Source organism: Stegastes partitus, unplaced genomic scaffold (genome assembly GCF_000690725.1).
Source record: "Stegastes partitus isolate 25-593 unplaced genomic scaffold, Stegastes_partitus-1.0.2 Scaffold4, whole genome shotgun sequence".
Taxonomy (NCBI): domain Eukaryota; kingdom Metazoa; phylum Chordata; class Actinopteri; family Pomacentridae; genus Stegastes; species Stegastes partitus.
This window is the reverse complement of record NW_007577735.1, coordinates 643,450-662,968: the sequence shown is the minus strand read 5'-3', so window position 1 is coordinate 662,968 and position 19,519 is coordinate 643,450. Positions and strand designations below refer to the sequence as shown.

Here is a 19,519-nt window from a genome sequence, read left to right as displayed (position 1 = left end):
CCCCTCTGATCCTCTTATCAGCGAGTAAGCGGCCAAGATGGATGTTGTAAACCAGGTAAGGCTTTGAGGGGGGGAAATCATCTATTTCATTGCTATTTCTGTAAATAGCTGCTGTTTTTATTTGCAATGACTCATCTAATTTTGTCGTGCGCCTTCATTCGGAGATTGTAATATATATATATATTTATTTATTTTATTTTTTATTTTGCAAAAGAGCCACCGACCTTAGTGGATTTTACGCAGCGCTTTCGAGCGCTTGGAGTCGAAATTGTACTAATTTACGCGTTTATGTAACACATAATAATAATAAAATATGTAGCTTTGTGGAGGCACGACAGAACGCCATGTAATTGGACATTTTTCTATTTTTTTTCCCACTACTGGTGCAGTCGATGTGAGAGCGCGGCCCGCTGGCAGTCCAGAAATGTGTAGGATGTCCACAGATTGCTGCAGCAATGACATTTAGCCAAGCAAAGGAGACGGCGTTAGGCCGCCCATCATCCCCCGGAGATCTAATTGATTCATATCGCTCACGTCTCAATTAGCCCGCTGTTGCTACGATAACAAAAGGGGATTCATTTCTAAGGGGCCTCGGTGTTTGCAGATAGCCGCAGTAAAAAAAAAAAAAAAAAAAGGCCGATCGGAGGACGGTCTCCCTGCATCTCTGTGGCCACGATCGGCTCGTCTCCACACACAGCTCTGTTAGTCACAAAAGCCATGCAAGGATTTTTTTTTTTTTTTTTTTTTTTTTACTCAGGGAAATGAGCGACTGTCAGGGGCAGCTCCGAGCAAGAATTCTGTCAGTACATGCGTCATCTGTTTAATATGGATGTTTGGCGTCCACAGCTGTGGAGAAACAATGAGGATGAGAGTGAAACACCATCGCTGGCGCTGATTCCTGTGCGGCCATTTATTGATGCACGCAGGGACACGCCGCCTTCTTTGCGGTGTCGCATTCACCTGCGCACAAACCTCCTCTTGCCTCGTCAACTCAAGAGAAAATATAAAATGAAATAGTAATCAAATAAAAATAAAAAACAAAAAAATCGCTGGATTCGCTCGTCAATAAATTAATAAAATGAGCGCTGTGGAGTGTGCAGCAGAGAGAGAGAGAGAGAGAGAGAGAGAGAGAGAGAGAGAGAGAGAGAGGGGAAACAATTAATCAGCTTTGTCTAATTGTAATGCTGGAAGGACCTCACACGCACACGCGCACACACACCCCAAAGCATTAGAAGCTAATATATATATATTTAAAAGAAAAGAAAAAAAAATGCTGTTCTGCACCTCCTCCAGCAGCTCATAAGTGCACAGAGACACGAGCTGAGGCAGTTCACTCCCTTTTATTCACTGGCAGATTGTTGCCATATAACAAACACCTGCAGGTGCCAGCAGTAGAGCAGCAGATCAGGCCTGTGGGCTGTGAGGCTGAGGTAATTTGGTTTTATGTTTTTAATCAGCATCATCATATCATCACGCCTGGTCCACTGAGAGCCTGGCTCTGAAGTTCACACAGTGAGAGCCAAAGCCAGTATGAAAATTTTTTTTAAAATGTTAAAAAATGGTATTTCTGATTTGTTGTGTTGACAGCTGGTGGCCCAAGGGCAGTTCACGATAATCAAACAACCTTTGGGATTCATCAAAGTTCTACAGTGGGTAAGTCTTCTGTTTTACACTACTATGGGTGATTTTTATTATTATTATTATTCTGTTTTACTGGAAATTTTAATAAAATGTTATTTTTGCATCTAGAATATGTCACAGCTCACATGGTTATTTGGGTTTTCTATATACATATAAAAAATATATATGTATGTTATCATGTCCCTTATTGTCAGATATGTGACCTTCTATGATGCAGAGGTCATGAAGCTGCATGGTGCTTAATAATGGATGTCAGTGTGCATGGTTAGGAAAAAGAAAGGCTCCCAGTTGAACCCTCTCTTGGGAGGGTTCAATGTCAGACGTCTTTTCAAGTCTTTTCTCTAAAGACACCTCCTGAAGTCTCTAAGTTACTGTGTTTAAATATTGTCAGAGGTTTATGACTGAGGAGCCTCTGTGTCCTGATGGCTGTGAGGACTGAGGCCCAGCAGCCTGAGTAGGAGACACCAGCAGGATGTATTACGTCACTGTGGTAGTAGCACTGTGTCAGTCCACTGAGGAATATAATGACAATTTGTTAAATCCTCCTCAGAGGACATGACCTCTGCATGCTAGTGCAGTTCTATATGTTTTTATTTTTTATTTTAATGAGCAGTCTTGACAAGATGATGGAGGAGGCAAGCGTTTCATTTATTGCACTGTAAAAAAAACAAAAAACAAAACGTGTTTAATTTTATACAATTTTCCTTATTTTTTATAGATTTTTTAAAAAATACATAAAAATATCAATAAAATCACAGTGATACACTTTTAATTTACATGTCTAACGTAAAATAGCATTTTAAAAAATCAATGAAATATGCATGATGTTTATGTAAAGTTACACATCAATGCCCATCATGTTTGATGTGGGCGTTGCAATTTGTGCAAGTACAAAGTATTCACTTCATAGCAGTGGTAGGTGGACATGCTTTTTTTAAAAAAACACTTAAAATCCGTCAGATACATTTGTATGTAAAGCTACATGTAAAAACTCATTACACTTGAAATGGTACAAAATTAACAGTAGATTCTTGCAATCTGAAATCAGATAGCTAGTTTTGCAGCAGTATGTAGATAATTTTTCACAAGAATTGTTACACTAAATGTAAAAAATACAAGCTGAAAAATGATGGCACTTGTGATTATTTGTATTATAACATTATTCAACCACATTTTTAGATACTTTTGTTGTTTATACACTCATAAATATCCTTCATTAAAGATTAAAATTAAAAAAAATAAGAACATGTACAATTAAGACTACAAACAGTGTTCAAATTATGGAGAATTATTATATTTTATTGAAGGGGTTATTTTCCCTTTTCAACATAACATAACATAATCAGAAAACGTATATTTTCACTGCAATATTTTAGAGGGCCACATAGGGTTGTAAATATTCTATATTAGTCAGCAGCTATGGGAACTATTCTCAAAGGTGAAGAAGCAAAAACATATATCAGCATCTCAACTTATGGCTTTTCTTTGTCGTATTCGATTGCAGATTCAATATCAAAACAAGCAACATGATGACTTCATTGAATTGTGATGAGCTTTTTTCCCCCCACTATTGCAGCTGATGCACAATTGAAAGACTGACTGATGAAGCAATGGGTACATTTTTGGATAATCGTGAATCTTTCCAGGAGCAGATTTTAGGAGAATACACATTAAGAAGTAGTCACACAGTCTCTGATATTCTTACACAATGTTTGTCCTCCATCAGCAGCAGGATGCTCATAGTGAAGAGGCTGCAGGGTTAACAGCACTGCTGCTCTATTGCTTTTTTTTTTCTGTTTACAGCTGGGACCTTACAGGGGTGGGAGTGGAGGTACTAATTACCCCTGTAAGCCCTGCAGCTGAATCAGGGCCTTATGTTATGTTATGTTATGTTATGTTATGTTATGCTATGCTATGCTATGTTATGTTATGTTATGTTATGTTATGCTATGTTATGTTATGTTATGTTATGTTATGTTATGTTATCACCTCTCATACATTTCTGTGCAATTCAAAGGGCTTAATAAAGTCCAGATGAGGTTATAATAAGACAGAACAAGTAAATGTAAAATAACACTAAATTAAAATAAATAAATAAATAAGATTTCCAAAGACAAAACAGAAAAAAACAGGTGAAACTGACAAAACATTCTAAACTCATATTCAAATAATATAGCAGAAAAATATAATAAAGTAAAAATTCTGGCAGCCAGTTAGTGTTATTGTCAGCAACCAAAATAATTTCTCGAACTGCAAGTAGTTGATTAACTGAAACAAGCAGTACCGAATCTGATGGGTTTGTTATTTTAGTAATTTTTTCAAGCTAGCATTTTATAGTTTCAGCTCCAAAGATGTGAGGATTTTATGCTTTTCTTTGTCATGCATGACAGTAAACTGAAAGTCGTACTTGAGGAGGTCAGCTTGTAAAATATCATGATGTGTATTTTTTACTATCTTCAACAACTGAAAAATCCGTTTATCAGTAATAAAACTGAGAAACTTTTTACATTTCAGTTAGAGGCCAAGTGATCAGAATCAGTTCTAATGCCAAATGAGTTTCTACTTTAGAGGAATTTGACATGGTGATTTGGTGCATAACAGCAAACACTGACAAGTGACAATCCACTGACAATCAAGGAAATTTTAGGTGATATAAAATAATAGAAATAATTATAATGTGCAGAAATGTGCACAATTTACATAGAATATGGTGAACATTAGCTCTGTGTTGATGATAACTGATCATTAAATATGCATACCATACAGTTCAGTATTTACAATGAAAACAGAGAATTCTGTTGGAAAATCTGTCCAAGTAAGAGTTTAAACAATTAGCTTAATAATCAGTTAGCGACTACTGCAATCATTTTGATAAGTGGATTATCCCTTAAGCAGGTTTTAATTAGCACCGTGTTGCTGATAATCGATCATTAAACATTTGCATGTAGTGATATTGTGTGTACTTTTTGGGAGGGAGCGAACAGATGGAATTGAGCAGAGGGTGCCCCTCCTGTGAGCGCTTCCCATAATTCCCTGCTTCTCAGCCTCACGTAACACAGCCCAGATGAAAACGTGTGTGCCAAAGCAGTGTTGACAGAGTTCCACACTGTAATGGGCTCTGCAGAAATGCTGGGGAACAGTCAGAGGCATGAGTGTACTGCATGACTCTGTAGTCCTTCCCTGGAGCTGTGTGAGTGTGCCAACACCTCATCACTGCCTGCCTGGGTCACTGCAAGCCAACCACCAATCAGCAGCCCCGCTCAGGAGGCCAGGGCCCATGAATCATCTGTCAGAGGGCCTGCGTGCCTCAGCGTCAGGCCAGAGGAGGAGCTGCTGGAGCTGCTGCTCTTTCTGGATTAATATGGGCATGCATTAGCAGCAGCACAGTGTTTTTTAGGAGGGCAGAGAGAGGAGCCAGAACTCAGATGCAGTTTTGCACATTCTAGAGCAGGAGAAGATGCTTCTGTAGAGCAGAATCAAACCTCTTCAATGCTTCTACAGAGCGCATTACACAGAGCGAGCAGTTTGTCGGCCTTCTTCATTCTCACATGTTCGAAACCGAACAGATGAGAGTGATTGGAAACGGACCAGATCAAATATGTGGGCCGAGAATGTGTGATGGTGCACAAGCTTCCGAGCACCATTTTGGTTCCATGTGTGAGATGAAAATCGTGTACTGTATGTGTGACTCATGTAGCTTGGCCCACCTCCCCAACCCCACCCTCCGCCTGTCTCTGGGGAATAGCGCTGACAAAGCCCAGATTTGATGGATGTTTGGAGACATTGAGTTCCCAAATTCAGCTGATGTCGAGCTCAGCCGCACAAACGGCCTCCTGTCTCCGCTGCTACAGGACGCCGCTGCTGTGTTGGATTTAATCTGCATTCAAATTTCTGTTCTGACTCATTTTCAGCGAGCATAAAAAGGCTGTTTGTGAGAACATGAAGTAACAGCCGTATTCACTTTGGCGTAGTCCCTAATGTGTATTAAAGGTTGTTGGTTTTGTTGTAGCTCAGGGGGGTTTTTGTGGTTCCGACACTGAGTGGATATTACTCCAGGGCCTCTGGTGAAGGCTTACACAGCTTGTGTTTATTTCTGCGCTTCTGTGCTTTGGGCTTGTATTTATTTTTATATATAATGGGCCAGTTTCTCATATATTATTCTATATGGCTATTATATAAATAGCACAGCAGCTATAAGAGAGGTGTCACCTTCATCGCAGATACATAAAGCCATCTTTCACGCCTGACAGCACCTTTTGTTTGTTGGCATCCGTAGGATAGCTCCAATATCGATCAGGCTAACTATCGGTATAGTCACTGACTTGTGGATCTTTTTTTATTTTTTTTATTGAGACACAGAGACAGATCGTTCGATTGTGTATGTTCTCAGCACAGAAAGAGCTGACAGCCATCCAGCATACCAGGAGGGGTAGAGACCAGCCTCTGCCTCCTCACTGTGTGATGCTGCCAGTCGTGTTACCATGGCACCTAACACTCAGCGTGCCACCATTTCTCTTCTCAGCCTGGCTGTCCTGCTCCTGTTTCTCCATCTATCGCCATAAAAGTACAGCTCCCAATTGTGCTACGGCACCTCACATTTAGATTCCTGACGCTGATTTTTAGCCAAGCCGGTAGTGCTGCTGTCGGTAAGGCAGTGCCAGTCGGTCCGTTGCTCTGGTCCCGACTGAAATATCTCAAGATATTAATTATGCAATGTTCTCGAGAAAGACGCTTGGAAAACTAGGTCTTTTCCTCCATAAGGTTGATATTTATGATCTTAAAATTCAGCACAGACCTTCATATTTCCCCTGTGATGACTTGCAATAACTTTGTTCGTCCCCTTGCTTTTCATACTTATTCAAGTACTTTGTTTTATAGCAAAAATTAATGACACTCCCACACCCTCTCCTCTGTGTTTAGTTCTATTTAGCCAATGTTAGCGTGCTGATGGACTAAACTAAGGTGCTGAACGTGGCAAACATTACACCTGCTGACATTAGCGTTTAGGTCACAGAGCCTCTGTGCCTAAATGCAGTCTCACAGAGCTACTAGTGAGGCGTACACTCTCAGCTGTGTCTCTTTATGTCCATGTCTTGTCATGTTTGCATACACAGACTGGACGGCACGAATAATGGTGGATTTTGAACTTATTTTGTATCATGTATTTTGTGCTGTGATACACCAATGATGTCCAAAAAGCTACATTCCCATCTGGCAGTTCAACCATTTAAGAATGTCTGCAATATTGTGAATAGTGTTTACCTTTAACTACACTGTGGAATATAAATTAAAAAAGAAAATTGTGATGGTGGTGGTGCCAGAAAAAATACTGTAAAAAAAAAAAAAGGTGGAATATTGTAACATTAAAAAACTGTAAAAACAGTAGGAAAGAGCATGTACCTTTAAAATAATTATATCTTTAGCTGATTTAAATACAGTAAATAAAAAGTGGGCTTCTATGGTGACACATTGTAAAAGATTTGTAAAAATATAAATTCTTGATGTGAAAATTATTCACAGGTTTTGATAGTTTGAGTCAACTTGTAAATGAATACTTTTTCAGGTTTTTACTGTCTGTAAATTAATAAAAACAGGGAAAAAAATCTGTAAAATAACAGTTAAAAAAATATTTACCTCTTTTTAATACTTCTAAACATTGGGGAAAAAACAGCAAATATCTGTAAAATAGTCATATTCTTACTAATATGAATACAGTAAAAAAAAAAAAAAAAGAAGTCATATTTACTATGGGACATCAATAAACAAATTACAATTTTTTTACGTGGCTATTATTTACGTATTTGTGTTTTTTTGGGGGTACATCTGTAATTGAATACTTCTTGTGTGATCTTCCGATTATATTATCTATAATTAAAGAAAAAAATAGGAAAAATCTGTAAAATAACAGCAACTTTTTTTTTTTTTTAAATCATCGTTTAGAAAACATCACATTTTTTTGTAGTCTATGTGTAAGCATAGGAAAGCCATTTTCTCTTTATCATATCAGTATGATTCAATTTTGCACGTCCCACTTGGTAAATTCCATTAAAGCAGTAATGAGGCTTGTTGTAGAGATCTTATCTTACTTACAGAATCCAGACTGAGTTTTGATTTTCTCCAAAATATCTCAGAGGAAGAAGAAGACAAAGAAGAAGACTGTTTGGCCCAGTGTACAGCTGAGACGCCACATGTTGTTGGTCTCCATTTCAGTCTTTCTCGTCTCAGAGGGACAGTGAAAGAATAATACTGGGAGCACTAAAACCTTGAAGAGTCTTAATATTAAAAGCAGTTAGTGCTATAAGACAGTTATACCAAACAGGATGAGCTGGATGGTGTATATTTTTAGAAAAGTATACAGCACACTGCTCACTGTGTGAAGGACTGTGCTTACGCTGCAGTTGCGGCACACGCTGTAGATATTGATTAATTGCACAGCTGCTGCAGCATTTGATTCTGGTATTCTGTGGGTTTGGTGTTAGAACTGCAAACACAACGTAAAGCACTTTTTTTAAATGTAATCTTATCGATCTAAATGTTGACTGGTTACTGGGGACGATGCTCTGCCAAGTGTTAAGACTATCTTGACTGAAAGAACAAAATGCAACCAAATTAGTGCATCCCCAGATATTATTTGAGCTGGATTTGGGCAGTCATAGCTCCAGTTGGATTAAAACACAATCATTTGTGGTAGATTTTTTTTGCTCTAAAGCTCCTCTGCAGATCAGAAGCATTTTTCCTTTTTGTGTAAATCTGTAATAAGTGTTGTTTATCAGTGATCTCAGCTCCCCTTTACCTCATAATGCTGCCTCTTTTGTCACATCTACATTCATTTGCATTGATTTGTAAAACCTGTTAATTAGCCTTTTACAAACAACAGGGAGAGAAGGTGTTTGAGATGCTGGGAGAGGACACTAGAAAATTGAAAAACACCCCTGCAGGAACAAAGGAAGATGAGTAAAGTGACCACAATGAGGCTTGATTTAAGCAGCCGCTGAGTGTAAATCCAACAAACGAGCCTCCTACTCACACTGGCTCAAAGATTACTGTAAATAGTTTAGTGTGTTGATGCCTGCGGCAGGTAGACAGTACTACAGGGTTGCAGCTAAGAAAGAAGTGACGTGTATATATGTGTGTGTGTGTGCCTACGAGCTCACGTGTGTGCGTGTGTGTGTTGTGGCTGTTTTACAGTAGCTTGTAGTTGAGTATTCAGTGACAGATGGTAGAGCACCTCAGTCAGATTAATAGCTGGATTTTCCATCCAATCGGATCTGGCCTGCAGCGCAGGGAGGGTGTGGTAAAAATAGTCTGACTTGTCTAATCTGCTGTGTGTGTGTGGGTGTGTGTGTGTGAGAGAGAGTGTGTGTGTTTATCTCCATACATGTTTGTTCGTGCCTGTGGCTGAATGCATCGGAAGTACTAAACAGGCAATCTCTGAACAATTGCACACGAAAGAAATACAATAAAACAAATACAGGGAAGCAACAAGCGCATAAAAAAATAAAGGAACTTTGAAAAAAAAAATGTGCCGGTTACCATGGCAACAGGTGCAGCCCTTGCTGTGTAACCTGGTGATAGCGCTGCATTGATTTGCACTCTGTGTGAATTTATTAGCAGCTCGCCATGATCGGTGGATCTTGGTCGGTCTGCTTGAGACTGTTGCAGGAGGCAAAGCGCAATCTGCAGTGTTCAGCTTTCGCCTAGAGAGCTTTGTTAACGTGGTTGCACCGTCCAAAATGAGCTGAAGTACAGCCACTATAGATATGATGAGACTATTATGGACCAATGTGTGACATGAACACTTCCATTTGTGCATTTTCTATTTTTCACAGTTTGCCCTGGACGAGTTAAAGGTTGCTTAGATGAGTTCTCATATTCTGTGTGTTCTTCTGCTTTCTCCCACAGATCTTTGCAATCTTTGCCTTCTCAACATGTGGCAGTTACTCTGGCACGTTCAAGATGAAAGTGGAGTGTAAAGACCGGCTGGCTAGTGACCTAAACATTGAAGTAGATTTTGAATATCCATTCAGGTATGTATTATGTCATTGCTGTCTCCAACATCGTTGAAAGGAGAAATCAAATTGTAAAACTATACACAAAGTCAGATTGTACATAATTTAAAATGAATCACTAGGACCCTAGTTTTGTTGCCAAGTAGTACATATACTGGATATATATTTATAGAAGCAAAATCTGATTTGGAATTTTTAAGATTTAGTTTATTCTTAGACTCTGTTATATCCGCACAAGGATGACAGTGATCCTTTTAACATTTGTTATATTTTATCTAATTATAGGGAGTGTGTCCCTGAGTTGTGAAATATACACATTTGGTGAATTAAATTAGCATATTGACATTCCTAATTTAGGCAACCATTAGCTTGATTAACAGACTTTACATGGGATGTACAATAATAAGTTCAACGCTTTGAAAATCGCTTTCTTTTGTAAGCGTTACATGACTGTCAAATCTGTCCATAAATATGAAAACATTTAGCTTGACATATGGACTAGAAACAGCTAGCTTGTCTCTGTTCAAAGGTTTTAAAAAAAAATAACAATGAAGAAGAACCTACTGAAGTGTAAAACTGCAAATTAAAGATAATTACTTTTTTACATGTAGAGTTTTAAGGGTACTGGTAAATTTTTGTTATATCTAGAAAGAGTGGGACTAACTGTTTTTACCGTTTCTAGCTAAACTAATTCTGGAAGTTACTACGTATTTACCCAACAACCACGATTAGAGAATCTTCTTATCTGACATTCAAGAAGACATTTCTCAAAATGTCAAGCCACAGTATTCTTTTAAAATATTGTCCTCATTTTTACAGTCGTAAACAATAAATAAAAACTGAGCCTGAAATCCCCAGACGAATGCACAAATTAGCCTTGAAATTCTCAGTTAATTTTCAATTCTGGAGGGGCGTTATCACAACTTGCACAACTAAATGCCTCTGGTTGCGACCTACATGCAATTAGAATAATGAAGTGTGTGTATAATGTGCAGCATATTAAACCTGCCCCATATAAATGATTGTGAATAGCTCGGGAAGGTCGCTGAGTGGAATCTGTTTGAAGCAGAAGGGAAGACCACATGAAACATGAACTATCAGATTTGGCTGGTTCCCAGCTTTAAAAAGTTTTAATATCTAAAATAAACATAAGAGAAGCTGGCTTCCTCTGTAATGAAGCGAAAGCAGTTTTTTACTCAAAATACCTGTGAAACCTGACAGAGTCGTTTTTCAAAGAAGAATGGGGGGTAAAATTGTAGTTTCCAGATGTGCAAGGTTGATTGCCACCTGTCCACACAGGCTCAATGCTGTCATTGAAGCTATAAGAAAAAATCTACTAAATGTTGCCTTAAAAGAGGGGGGCACTTATGTAATCACTTATTTTACATTTAATATATTTGATTGATTGACATTACTTTGCAGACATCCTTTCACTTTGACATGAAAGATTCAGTGTTAAAAGAGTGATAAAAAAGAAACCTTCCAAGGAGGGTGAATCCTTTTTATAGTCACTGCAGCACTACATACTTTACATTGTTACCCCCTTAATGATAACGCAGCATGTTTCACAAATATAACTGTACTACCATCTGCTATGTTTTCTCAGCTCTTCTTACACTTTTCCATCTCTCTCTCTCTTTCTCTTTCTCTTCTCTTTGTGTTGCTGTTTTCAGGCTGCATCAGGTTTACTTTGATGCCCCCACCTGCAAGGAACAAAACAAAGAACGTCTATTCCTGGTCGGAGACTACTCTTCCTCAGCTGAGTTCTTTGTCACCATTGGTGTCTTTTCCTTCCTCTACTCTATGGCAGCCCTCGCTGTATACTGTTTCGTCCTGGAGAAGTACCGTGAAAACAACAAAGGAGCCCAGACTGTGAGTTTCCCTTGCATTTCCTTGGCACACATAGAACTTCCAGTTGTTGATTATTATTTGGCAGTGATTGTAAATTTGATTATCTTGCGTTGCTGATCCCCAGGACTTTGTTGTGACGGCAGTATTTGCCTTCATGTGGCTGGTGTCTTCATGTGCTTGGGCTAAAGGCTTGTCAGATGTGAAAACAGCCACTGATCCAGAGAGGGTCATCACTCTCATCCAAGCCTGTGACGAACCAGAAAATCGCTGCAGTGAGGAATATGATCCCAAAGTCTCCGGCCTCAACACCTCTGTGGTAGGTCCCAAATGCTTCACTGAGCTAAACTATATGAGGAGTTTATCTGGGTAAGTAACTACAGGGACAAACGTTTATCTCCTTTCTGCTCCACAGGCGTTTGGCTTCATCAACCTGATCCTGTGGATAGGAAACCTGTGGTTCGTCTTCAAGGAGACTGGCTGGATGGCTGCCTTCGCTGGAACATACGTCCCATCGCAGGAGAAGCAGCCCGCCCCTGATTCCTTCGGCCAGGGAGGCTACGCACAGCAGGACCCCTATGCTGGCTCCCAGGGAGGCTACCAGCCCGATTACGGCCAGCAGGGAGGCTACAACGAGGAAGGGGGTTATAGCCAGGGCTACGAGCAGCAGCCCACTTCCTATTCTAATCAAATGTGAGCCTGCCCAGCCAAAACACAGCTGAAGGATGGTGAGTGCTAAGTTTGAAAAGAATGCAAAAGAACGTGGAGGCAATTATCTAATGTGATATTCAATTTTAAGCACAAATTAAGGGTTAAATGTATAATGACAGCAATTGTTATTCAACCTCACTCTAATGTCAAGGTTTGTTCCAGTAGTTTCCCTTAAATCAGCAAGTGTGAGCTGAGGTATAACAGCCACTCAAATGACTCTTCAGTGACATTCAAATTGGTTCAACCTTCCTAAAACTTAACTGCTCAAAATCTAAAGATATCCTGATCAACAGTGGCTTATTGATAAACAAAGAAAATCATTTCACCAGGAGGTAAAACTTTTCATCGTCAAATGATCTTTTAAGTCCATTTTGACAGACAAAGTCAGGTTCCTTCCTGGTTATCGTCGTCATGTGTAATCATAAACAAAGTATATTTTGGATTTTTGTTATTTCGACTAGTGAAGATGTTGCTTTGGAATCTGCAAAGTTGCGACTGGCATGTTTTCATTATCTTTTGACATTTTTATACCCAGAATCAAAAACATAATAGGTAGATTAATAAATAATAAAAAAAATAGTCATTGGCTGCACCCCTACTGCCAGAATCTCTGTCATATCAGCTGCAAATTCTGATGTTGTATTTATGAGGCATAAAATAAATGAGATTCTAAGCACCATAAAAACAGCAGTGTGGGCTGTAATAGTTCCTGCTGTCCAAACAGGATAGGAAGAGATCGAATCTAATGTGATTACAATGTAGGGGAATCTAGAGGACAGAGTCAGATGATTCACCAGTGTGAGTTTGCCAAACGCGTTGGGTGTCTTCCAAAGTTACAGACATTTTGAAACAAAATTCCCTCTTTTGTGTTACAATTCCTGGAATTACTGCACTGAAGTAACAAAAAAAAAAGAAAAGATTTTTGTACTACAAGGACAACTATAGAAGATACTCACTTGACTTCTGTTTGTACCAGCTGGAGCTAAAGCAACTACAATCCATGTTTTTATATCAATAAATGTCTATGACAATATATCCAGTGACGATCTAAAAACAATATGACAGTTTTCCCCCACAGTCATGAACTTTCAAAATCTGTAACTCAACTGAGCTTTACTGAGATGTAGAGCAAAATTCAGAACATTGTTTATTTCACTGGTTCATTGCACTCTCAATTTTCTCATAGTGCAGTTTTCAGCAAAAAACACTAAGAAGCTCCTGTACACTACCTCATCAAACAGCCAGCTAGTGTCTCCCTGGGATCACAGTGAAGCTTTGAGCAGCTAAATAACCAAATATTTCCCTCAACAGTCAGTGGAGATCAAAACAAAGCAAAAAAAAAGAGGAGAGAATATTGGACATGCATTATATTCTGTGGGTGACTACAAAAGAATGATAATGTCTTTTTTTTTTTTTTTTTTGTGGTATCTGCAGGATTTGAAATTCCCAGTTTGCCAAAAAATAAGAGCAGCTTAATTGCTTCATATGTCAATGTGGCAGTTACCTGTCAATCATAAGATGGCCTCACCTTAAAAAATACCTGGTATTACTGTTATTTACTGTAAATGGAACCATAATTTACAAAATTACTGCATTAACAAAGGAAAAGTAGCATCATTTTCTTATAGACTTCCATACAATCAGACTTCTTTCTGAAACCAGAGGAGTTGCCCCCTACTGACTGTTAGAAAGAATGCAGGTTTAGGGCACTTGCACATTGGCGTCACTTTTCAGACACAGAGGCTACAGCTGTCTTTAATCTATAGTCTATGGTTCAGAGGGAACAGGAGGAACAATTACAAGGATGAGTACAGCGTCTACAACAAGCATTAACCCCCTTTGGAAGTTTTGTTTTTGTCAAATAATGTCAATGAATTAGAAATATACAAGGTACAAAGCAGTATGTCGAAGTATTCACCCCCTTTAAGGCAGTATGTAGTGGAAGTGGAATCAGCCTTCCACATCTGAACACTGCAACTTTGGTTGCATTGATCATATGAGAAATGTCCTTTTCAAGTGCAGCTACAAATTCTCAGTTGGATTGAGGTCTGAGCTCTGACTCGGTCACTATAGAACATTGACCTTGTTGTCTTTAAACCATTTTTGTGTATCTTTGGCTGTATGCTTAAGGTCATTGTCTTGCTGGAAAACAAATCTTCTCCCAAGCCCCACTTCTCTTGTGGACTGCATCAGGTTGTCCTTCAGAAATTTGCTTTATACATTTTATCTTCTGCCTCTACAAGCCTTCCAGGGCCTGCTGCTGAGAATCAACATGATGCTGCCACCACCATGCTACAAATGCACACGCAGTGGGATTTGTGCATTTGGGATGATGTGCAGTGTTTGGTGTCCACCAAACAGAATTTAGTCCGATGACCAAAAAGCTAAATTTTGGTCTAATCAGACCAAAGAACCTTCTTTTAGTTGATTTTAGAGCGCCCACATACCTTCTGGCAAACTGTAGTTCAGATTTATTATGAGCTTTTTTCAACAATGACTCTCTCTTTGCCACTCCTAAGCTTTGACTGGTGAAGAACCAGCAACAGTTGTTGCATGTAGTTGTTGTTTCTCAGCCACTAAAGTGTGTATCTCCATCAGAGGAGTCATTGGTGTGTTGGTGGCCTCTGTTACTAGTCTCTTCCTTACACAATCATTTGGTTTTCTAACGACGGCCTGCTCTAAGCAGATTTACACGTGTCATATTCCTTCTACTTCATCATGCTGGGTTTAACTGTACTCCAGGGATAATCAGCAACCATATCATGACTTGGACATTTTTTTGTGTACGTCTTGGACTTGGGCTTTTCAAAACTTCTCACAGAGTTGCTTGGAGAGTTGTTTTGTCTTCATGATATAGTTATAACCAGGAGTACTGACCTTCCAGATACAGGTGTCGTTATACTACAATCACTTGAGGCCCATCTATTGCCTTCAGATGATCTCAATTTCACAGTTTGACTTTTGGCACCAATTGGTTGCACCTTTGTTCAATTAGATGAGTCACTTTAAAGCATTTTGAAGGGGGTGAATACTAATGCAAGCATTTATTTCACACTTTATATTTTCAATGGTGCAATACTAAAAAATAAGTGTACATATGCAATTATTCTTTTATATAGATTGTCCTTTTGAAACCATATTTACATTTCCCTTACAGTCAAGCTCTCATCTGCAGTGATGAGTGTCTTCTGTAAAAATAGTGACAGTGGAGGTTGTTCATCGAAACAACGTATTTATGTGACAAAGATGAAAGGACTATGACGTAGTCGTATGATAAGAAAATAGGGGTAGATGGATAGTGTACATAGCATCTGCCTTGCAAAGCAGTTTATGGCACAGCTCCCCGCTAGCTCTTTGATCTCATCCAGCTACAGTGTTCTGTGTATACTCAACCAGTTCTGTTTGCTCTTTGAGTTCCACTGCGCCCCAGAAGTCTTAAAATTACAACAAAAGAGCTTTTTAATGTAGTGCTGGGAGGCTGTAGAACACTCTACCTGACTGCTAAAACTGCGTTCTTGCAGTCCTGAAAGACTTAGAAACGTCTGTCGAGAGCCCTTAGCATCATACTGTATGTCCAGGTACACTACAGAAGCCACTGCCTTGTACTTTTAATCTGCTCTCTATATGTACTGAATACCTGCAGTTTGCCTGAAAATGCATCAGCTTTTTATTTTGACTGATGGGTTATTATTGGGATGGTGAATGACAGGAAAAATTGGATGTCACAAATCAGGCTTTAGCAACACTGGAATCAATATTTGGTGAAGATAGCTATTTATATGTAAATACCTTATTGGCAGCAATGTATTAAAGCAACCACAATAATGGTACATGCATGTTTGTTTTTAAAGAACAGGCGATCTGTCCACGATTGAAATAATCACAACTTGTCCAGTGTTTTCCTCATTCACACTTAAAGTCGCGCATTATTTAGAAAATCTGTAATATATCAGATCAGGGCTGTGCAGAAACATTCACGGTTAAACATTTTGATGAATAAATCTTAAAGTTTTGTGGAGCTAAAAATATAAGCCCCAGGGCAATTAAATATTACTTGAGTAGTAAAGGGTTTTTGCCTCACCTGATAGTAAGCTTAATTTGAATCACTCAAGTGAAATATTCTAAGACACCTGCAGCATAACGACTGGGATTTTCAACTGTCCCTGTGCAACAAGGTGGTAGGATTGATGGATCTCATAACCAAGACCACACTTGGGGCATTTAATGCTGTAAAAAAAATAACCAAGTTGTAACTGTTACTAATTCAGTCACTAATATTAAATTTTTTATTTATTTTTTGTTATACTGTCTTTACACATATACAATTTGACATTTGGTATAATATTACCTAAGAAATATATAAACATTATTGCATACATTGACATTTTCATTTCTTGGCGTTACCGTGATTAAACCGTTTCTGTATCATCTTTTAATCCCATATTTTAATCCCATGTTTTTAAGCCATAAACCCTTTTCAGATATGAGATGTGTAACATTGCTGCTTCATCAATCTCCTAAAGTGACGGCATTGTGGCATTCAGACATCGGACAATTTTGTGAAGCTAGCAGCTTCATTCACCCATACCCACTACAGCGACAGAGTGATATTTGTCATACGTGCAAGAGTGGACAGTACATCAAGTGATGTGTAATACATAATGTTGCACTTACAAACAAAAGACTAAATCTGATGTAATGGCAGCTTACGAAACTGTTAAAAATAATTATCAGCCTAGTTTATTTGTGATTTTCTAAACACTGAAAATTCTATCCATGTGAGATGATAGTCTAACTACAATTTATCCAACAGTTAAATAAAAATATTTCGAGGACTCAACCTGAGGATGGCCATTATTTAACAAATACTTAAACCGTTGTTTATGAGATGTGACCTAAGCGACAGCTCAACCTGTCCGAGGTGAAGAGAAGTGAAGAGTTTGGCTTGTGTTTGATCCTGACCGATCCTGTGTCCTTGTTAGGGATTGTTTATAATTGATTATTAAAGTTCCTGCTCCTGTTCCATGTGTGCAAATGCACACTGCTCTCTTTCTTTGGAGATGCTCATATGGGCTCTGCTGCTGTTTGATTCTGCATGTATTTAATAAACCCCGAGGAAAGACTCCTACAAACTAAACTTCCGCTTTTGTTCACACTGAAAAATGAGTAGAAGTAAGCACTGTGAGAACGTGAAAACTATTCAAAAGAGGCCCATACCAAATTAGACCACATAGTCTTCTTTAACAAAAGTAAAACATATTTTAACACATTTAACATTCAGGTCGAGGACCATTTAAGTAAAACCATCAGTGAAATAGCAGCAATATCAAATGTAGAGACAAAGGCGTTAATGTTAGACAATCATCGGTTTTTCACATCAGCTAAATTTGTTCATCAGACCATATATGAGAAAAACACTAATATCAGCCGATACCGAAGGCAAAATTCACAATAGTCACTGAAATAACTAGAAACTGAAAAAGTAATAATAAATAAAGATTTGCTAAGTTATAATTTAGTGAAATAAGACATTGCTTTTGAATTGTGGGCGAAAAGAATAATTTTAAAAACAAAACAAAACAAAAAAATTATTAGAGCCCTTTGATAATGAGCAGTGGGCCAAAATCAAAATACCTGTCAACAGGTACAGAAGTCTGACTGAGAGTTACAGAAAACACTTGATTGCAGTGATTGGCTCAAAGGGTTGTTCAACAAAATGTTAGTTTATAGGTCCCATTATGCTTGTTTGCTTGTTTTTTTTATTGTTTATATATATATACTTATATATATTTCTGTTGAACCACAATTTAAAAGCAATGTCATGATTTTCATGAAATTTTTATTCATTATTACTTTTGTCAATTTTAACTTATTTCAGTGACAGCTGTTTTTTTTTTTCTTTTTTTAATGGGATGGTATGAATAAATTTGAGGATGTGTTTGATATTCTTGTTCGTGCTGAAATGTCCAAAAAATTCCTTCCTTGAATCGCTTTCCACAACTCAAAATACGTTCCTTGTGCATGTAAGATTGCCATTGCAACTTTAGGGAAAAGATACCAGGGAGCATATTCAGACGTGAAAGCATTCAGATGCCATCAGACTAACAGAAAGGAGTGCATGTCTAAAAAGGTCTGTAGTCATGTTTATAGAAGCTACATGTGATTCTTCTTCTACATTTACTGTTTTTAACATTTCCCTTCACTCTTTCTCCCACTTCTCTGCCTTTTTCTCCCTCTACCTAGGGAGACCTTGTGATTTTGGAGTGTGGCTCTCGACCACCAACTGCATTTCCACACTCCTCTGTTTGTCTGTTTGTGTATCTGTGAGTTGACAGGCGGCGGGAGGGAGGCATGGAGGGCAGACACTGGTGGGGCTGGGGAGGGGGATCACCACTGGGGGAGGCAGGATGAGGGGTGGGGGAGGGAACGTGGGTCTTTGCTGTAACATGATGTTTATTCTCGTGATGTATTTAACTGTAGAAGACAACAGAGGATTGTCTGTTTGGTTATACGAGAAAAACTTGAACACAAATACCAAAACATTCGTTGATGAACATTTAAGAGAAATCTTGTGATGGAAAAGACTTACATTTATGGAAAAAAAAAATATTGTAGTAATATTTAACTTGGGAGAATGTATTTGTCTGTGCTGTGTAAATATCAACATGCTGATATATATGATTATATGTACACAGTTGAATAATTGTGCACTCCATATTAGTTGTTATACAACAAATGTTGAGCACAGAGTTATTCAATTGCATTTACTTTGGTTCTGTTTAGGAGCTCACATAGTTTAGCCTTTGCCCTTCGGTTCCTTTAAACTATTCATACCACAATCACGTTTTAATTTACTCATTTCAGAATCTCAACATCTTTTTTTTTATTTTATTTTTTTTATATTTGATCAGTATTACTAACAGGATTTAAGTTTTGGGGTGAAGGCTGTTGAGAGTGCGATGGTATATGTTAAAAGGAACACAGAAGAGTATTATCTATATAAAAAAAAGTGAGCAGAGAAAGAGTGATATATAGTCATAGTAGTGGTTGTACGGTGGGTTGTACGTAGGTTGTTTCAACATTATGTTTTTATATGTTTTTTTTCCATCAAATATCACTGTCAAGAGAGGATGAATTCTTGTGATACACTGACGTATTAAAAACAAAAATGCATAGGGATAAGAAAATTAGTGAGCATGGTAGCATCTCATATTTGCTGTGCTGTATCAGAAACTGCTGTAGTGCTATCAGTGTGTGAATCGGGGCAGTGAACAGCCGTTTTAGCAACGTGTGTTTGTTTATTCGTTTGG

General features: G+C 38.3%; 1 protein-coding gene across 2 annotated transcripts; it reads left to right on the top strand.

Moving 5' to 3' along the window:
- Positions 1 to 18,560, top strand: sypb (synaptophysin b). Of its 2 annotated transcripts, XM_008278114.1 has the most exons (7): positions 1 to 55; positions 1,588 to 1,653; positions 9,544 to 9,668; positions 11,324 to 11,522; positions 11,626 to 11,817; positions 11,914 to 12,226; positions 18,453 to 18,560. In XM_008278114.1, exons 1-6 carry the CDS (start codon positions 38 to 40, stop codon positions 12,193 to 12,195), a joined length of 882 nt encoding a protein of 293 aa, XP_008276336.1. In that variant the 5' UTR covers positions 1 to 37; the 3' UTR covers positions 12,196 to 12,226; positions 18,453 to 18,560. The 2 variants fall into 2 exon arrangements, with proteins under 2 accessions (XP_008276336.1, XP_008276329.1); XM_008278107.1 differs by lacking the exon at positions 18,453 to 18,560 and having other exon boundaries at positions 11,914 to 12,380.
- The last annotated feature ends 959 nt before the right edge of the window (positions 18,561 to 19,519 follow it).

Excerpts from the sequence above, each read along its gene's own strand:
- sypb (XM_008278114.1), top strand. Across the intron at positions 1,654-9,543 it reads TCATCAAAGTTCTACAGTGG|ATCTTTGCAATCTTTGCCTT; the intron begins GTAAGTCTTCTG and ends TTTCTCCCACAG. Across the intron at positions 11,523-11,625 it reads ACAACAAAGGAGCCCAGACT|GACTTTGTTGTGACGGCAGT; the intron begins GTGAGTTTCCCT and ends GCTGATCCCCAG.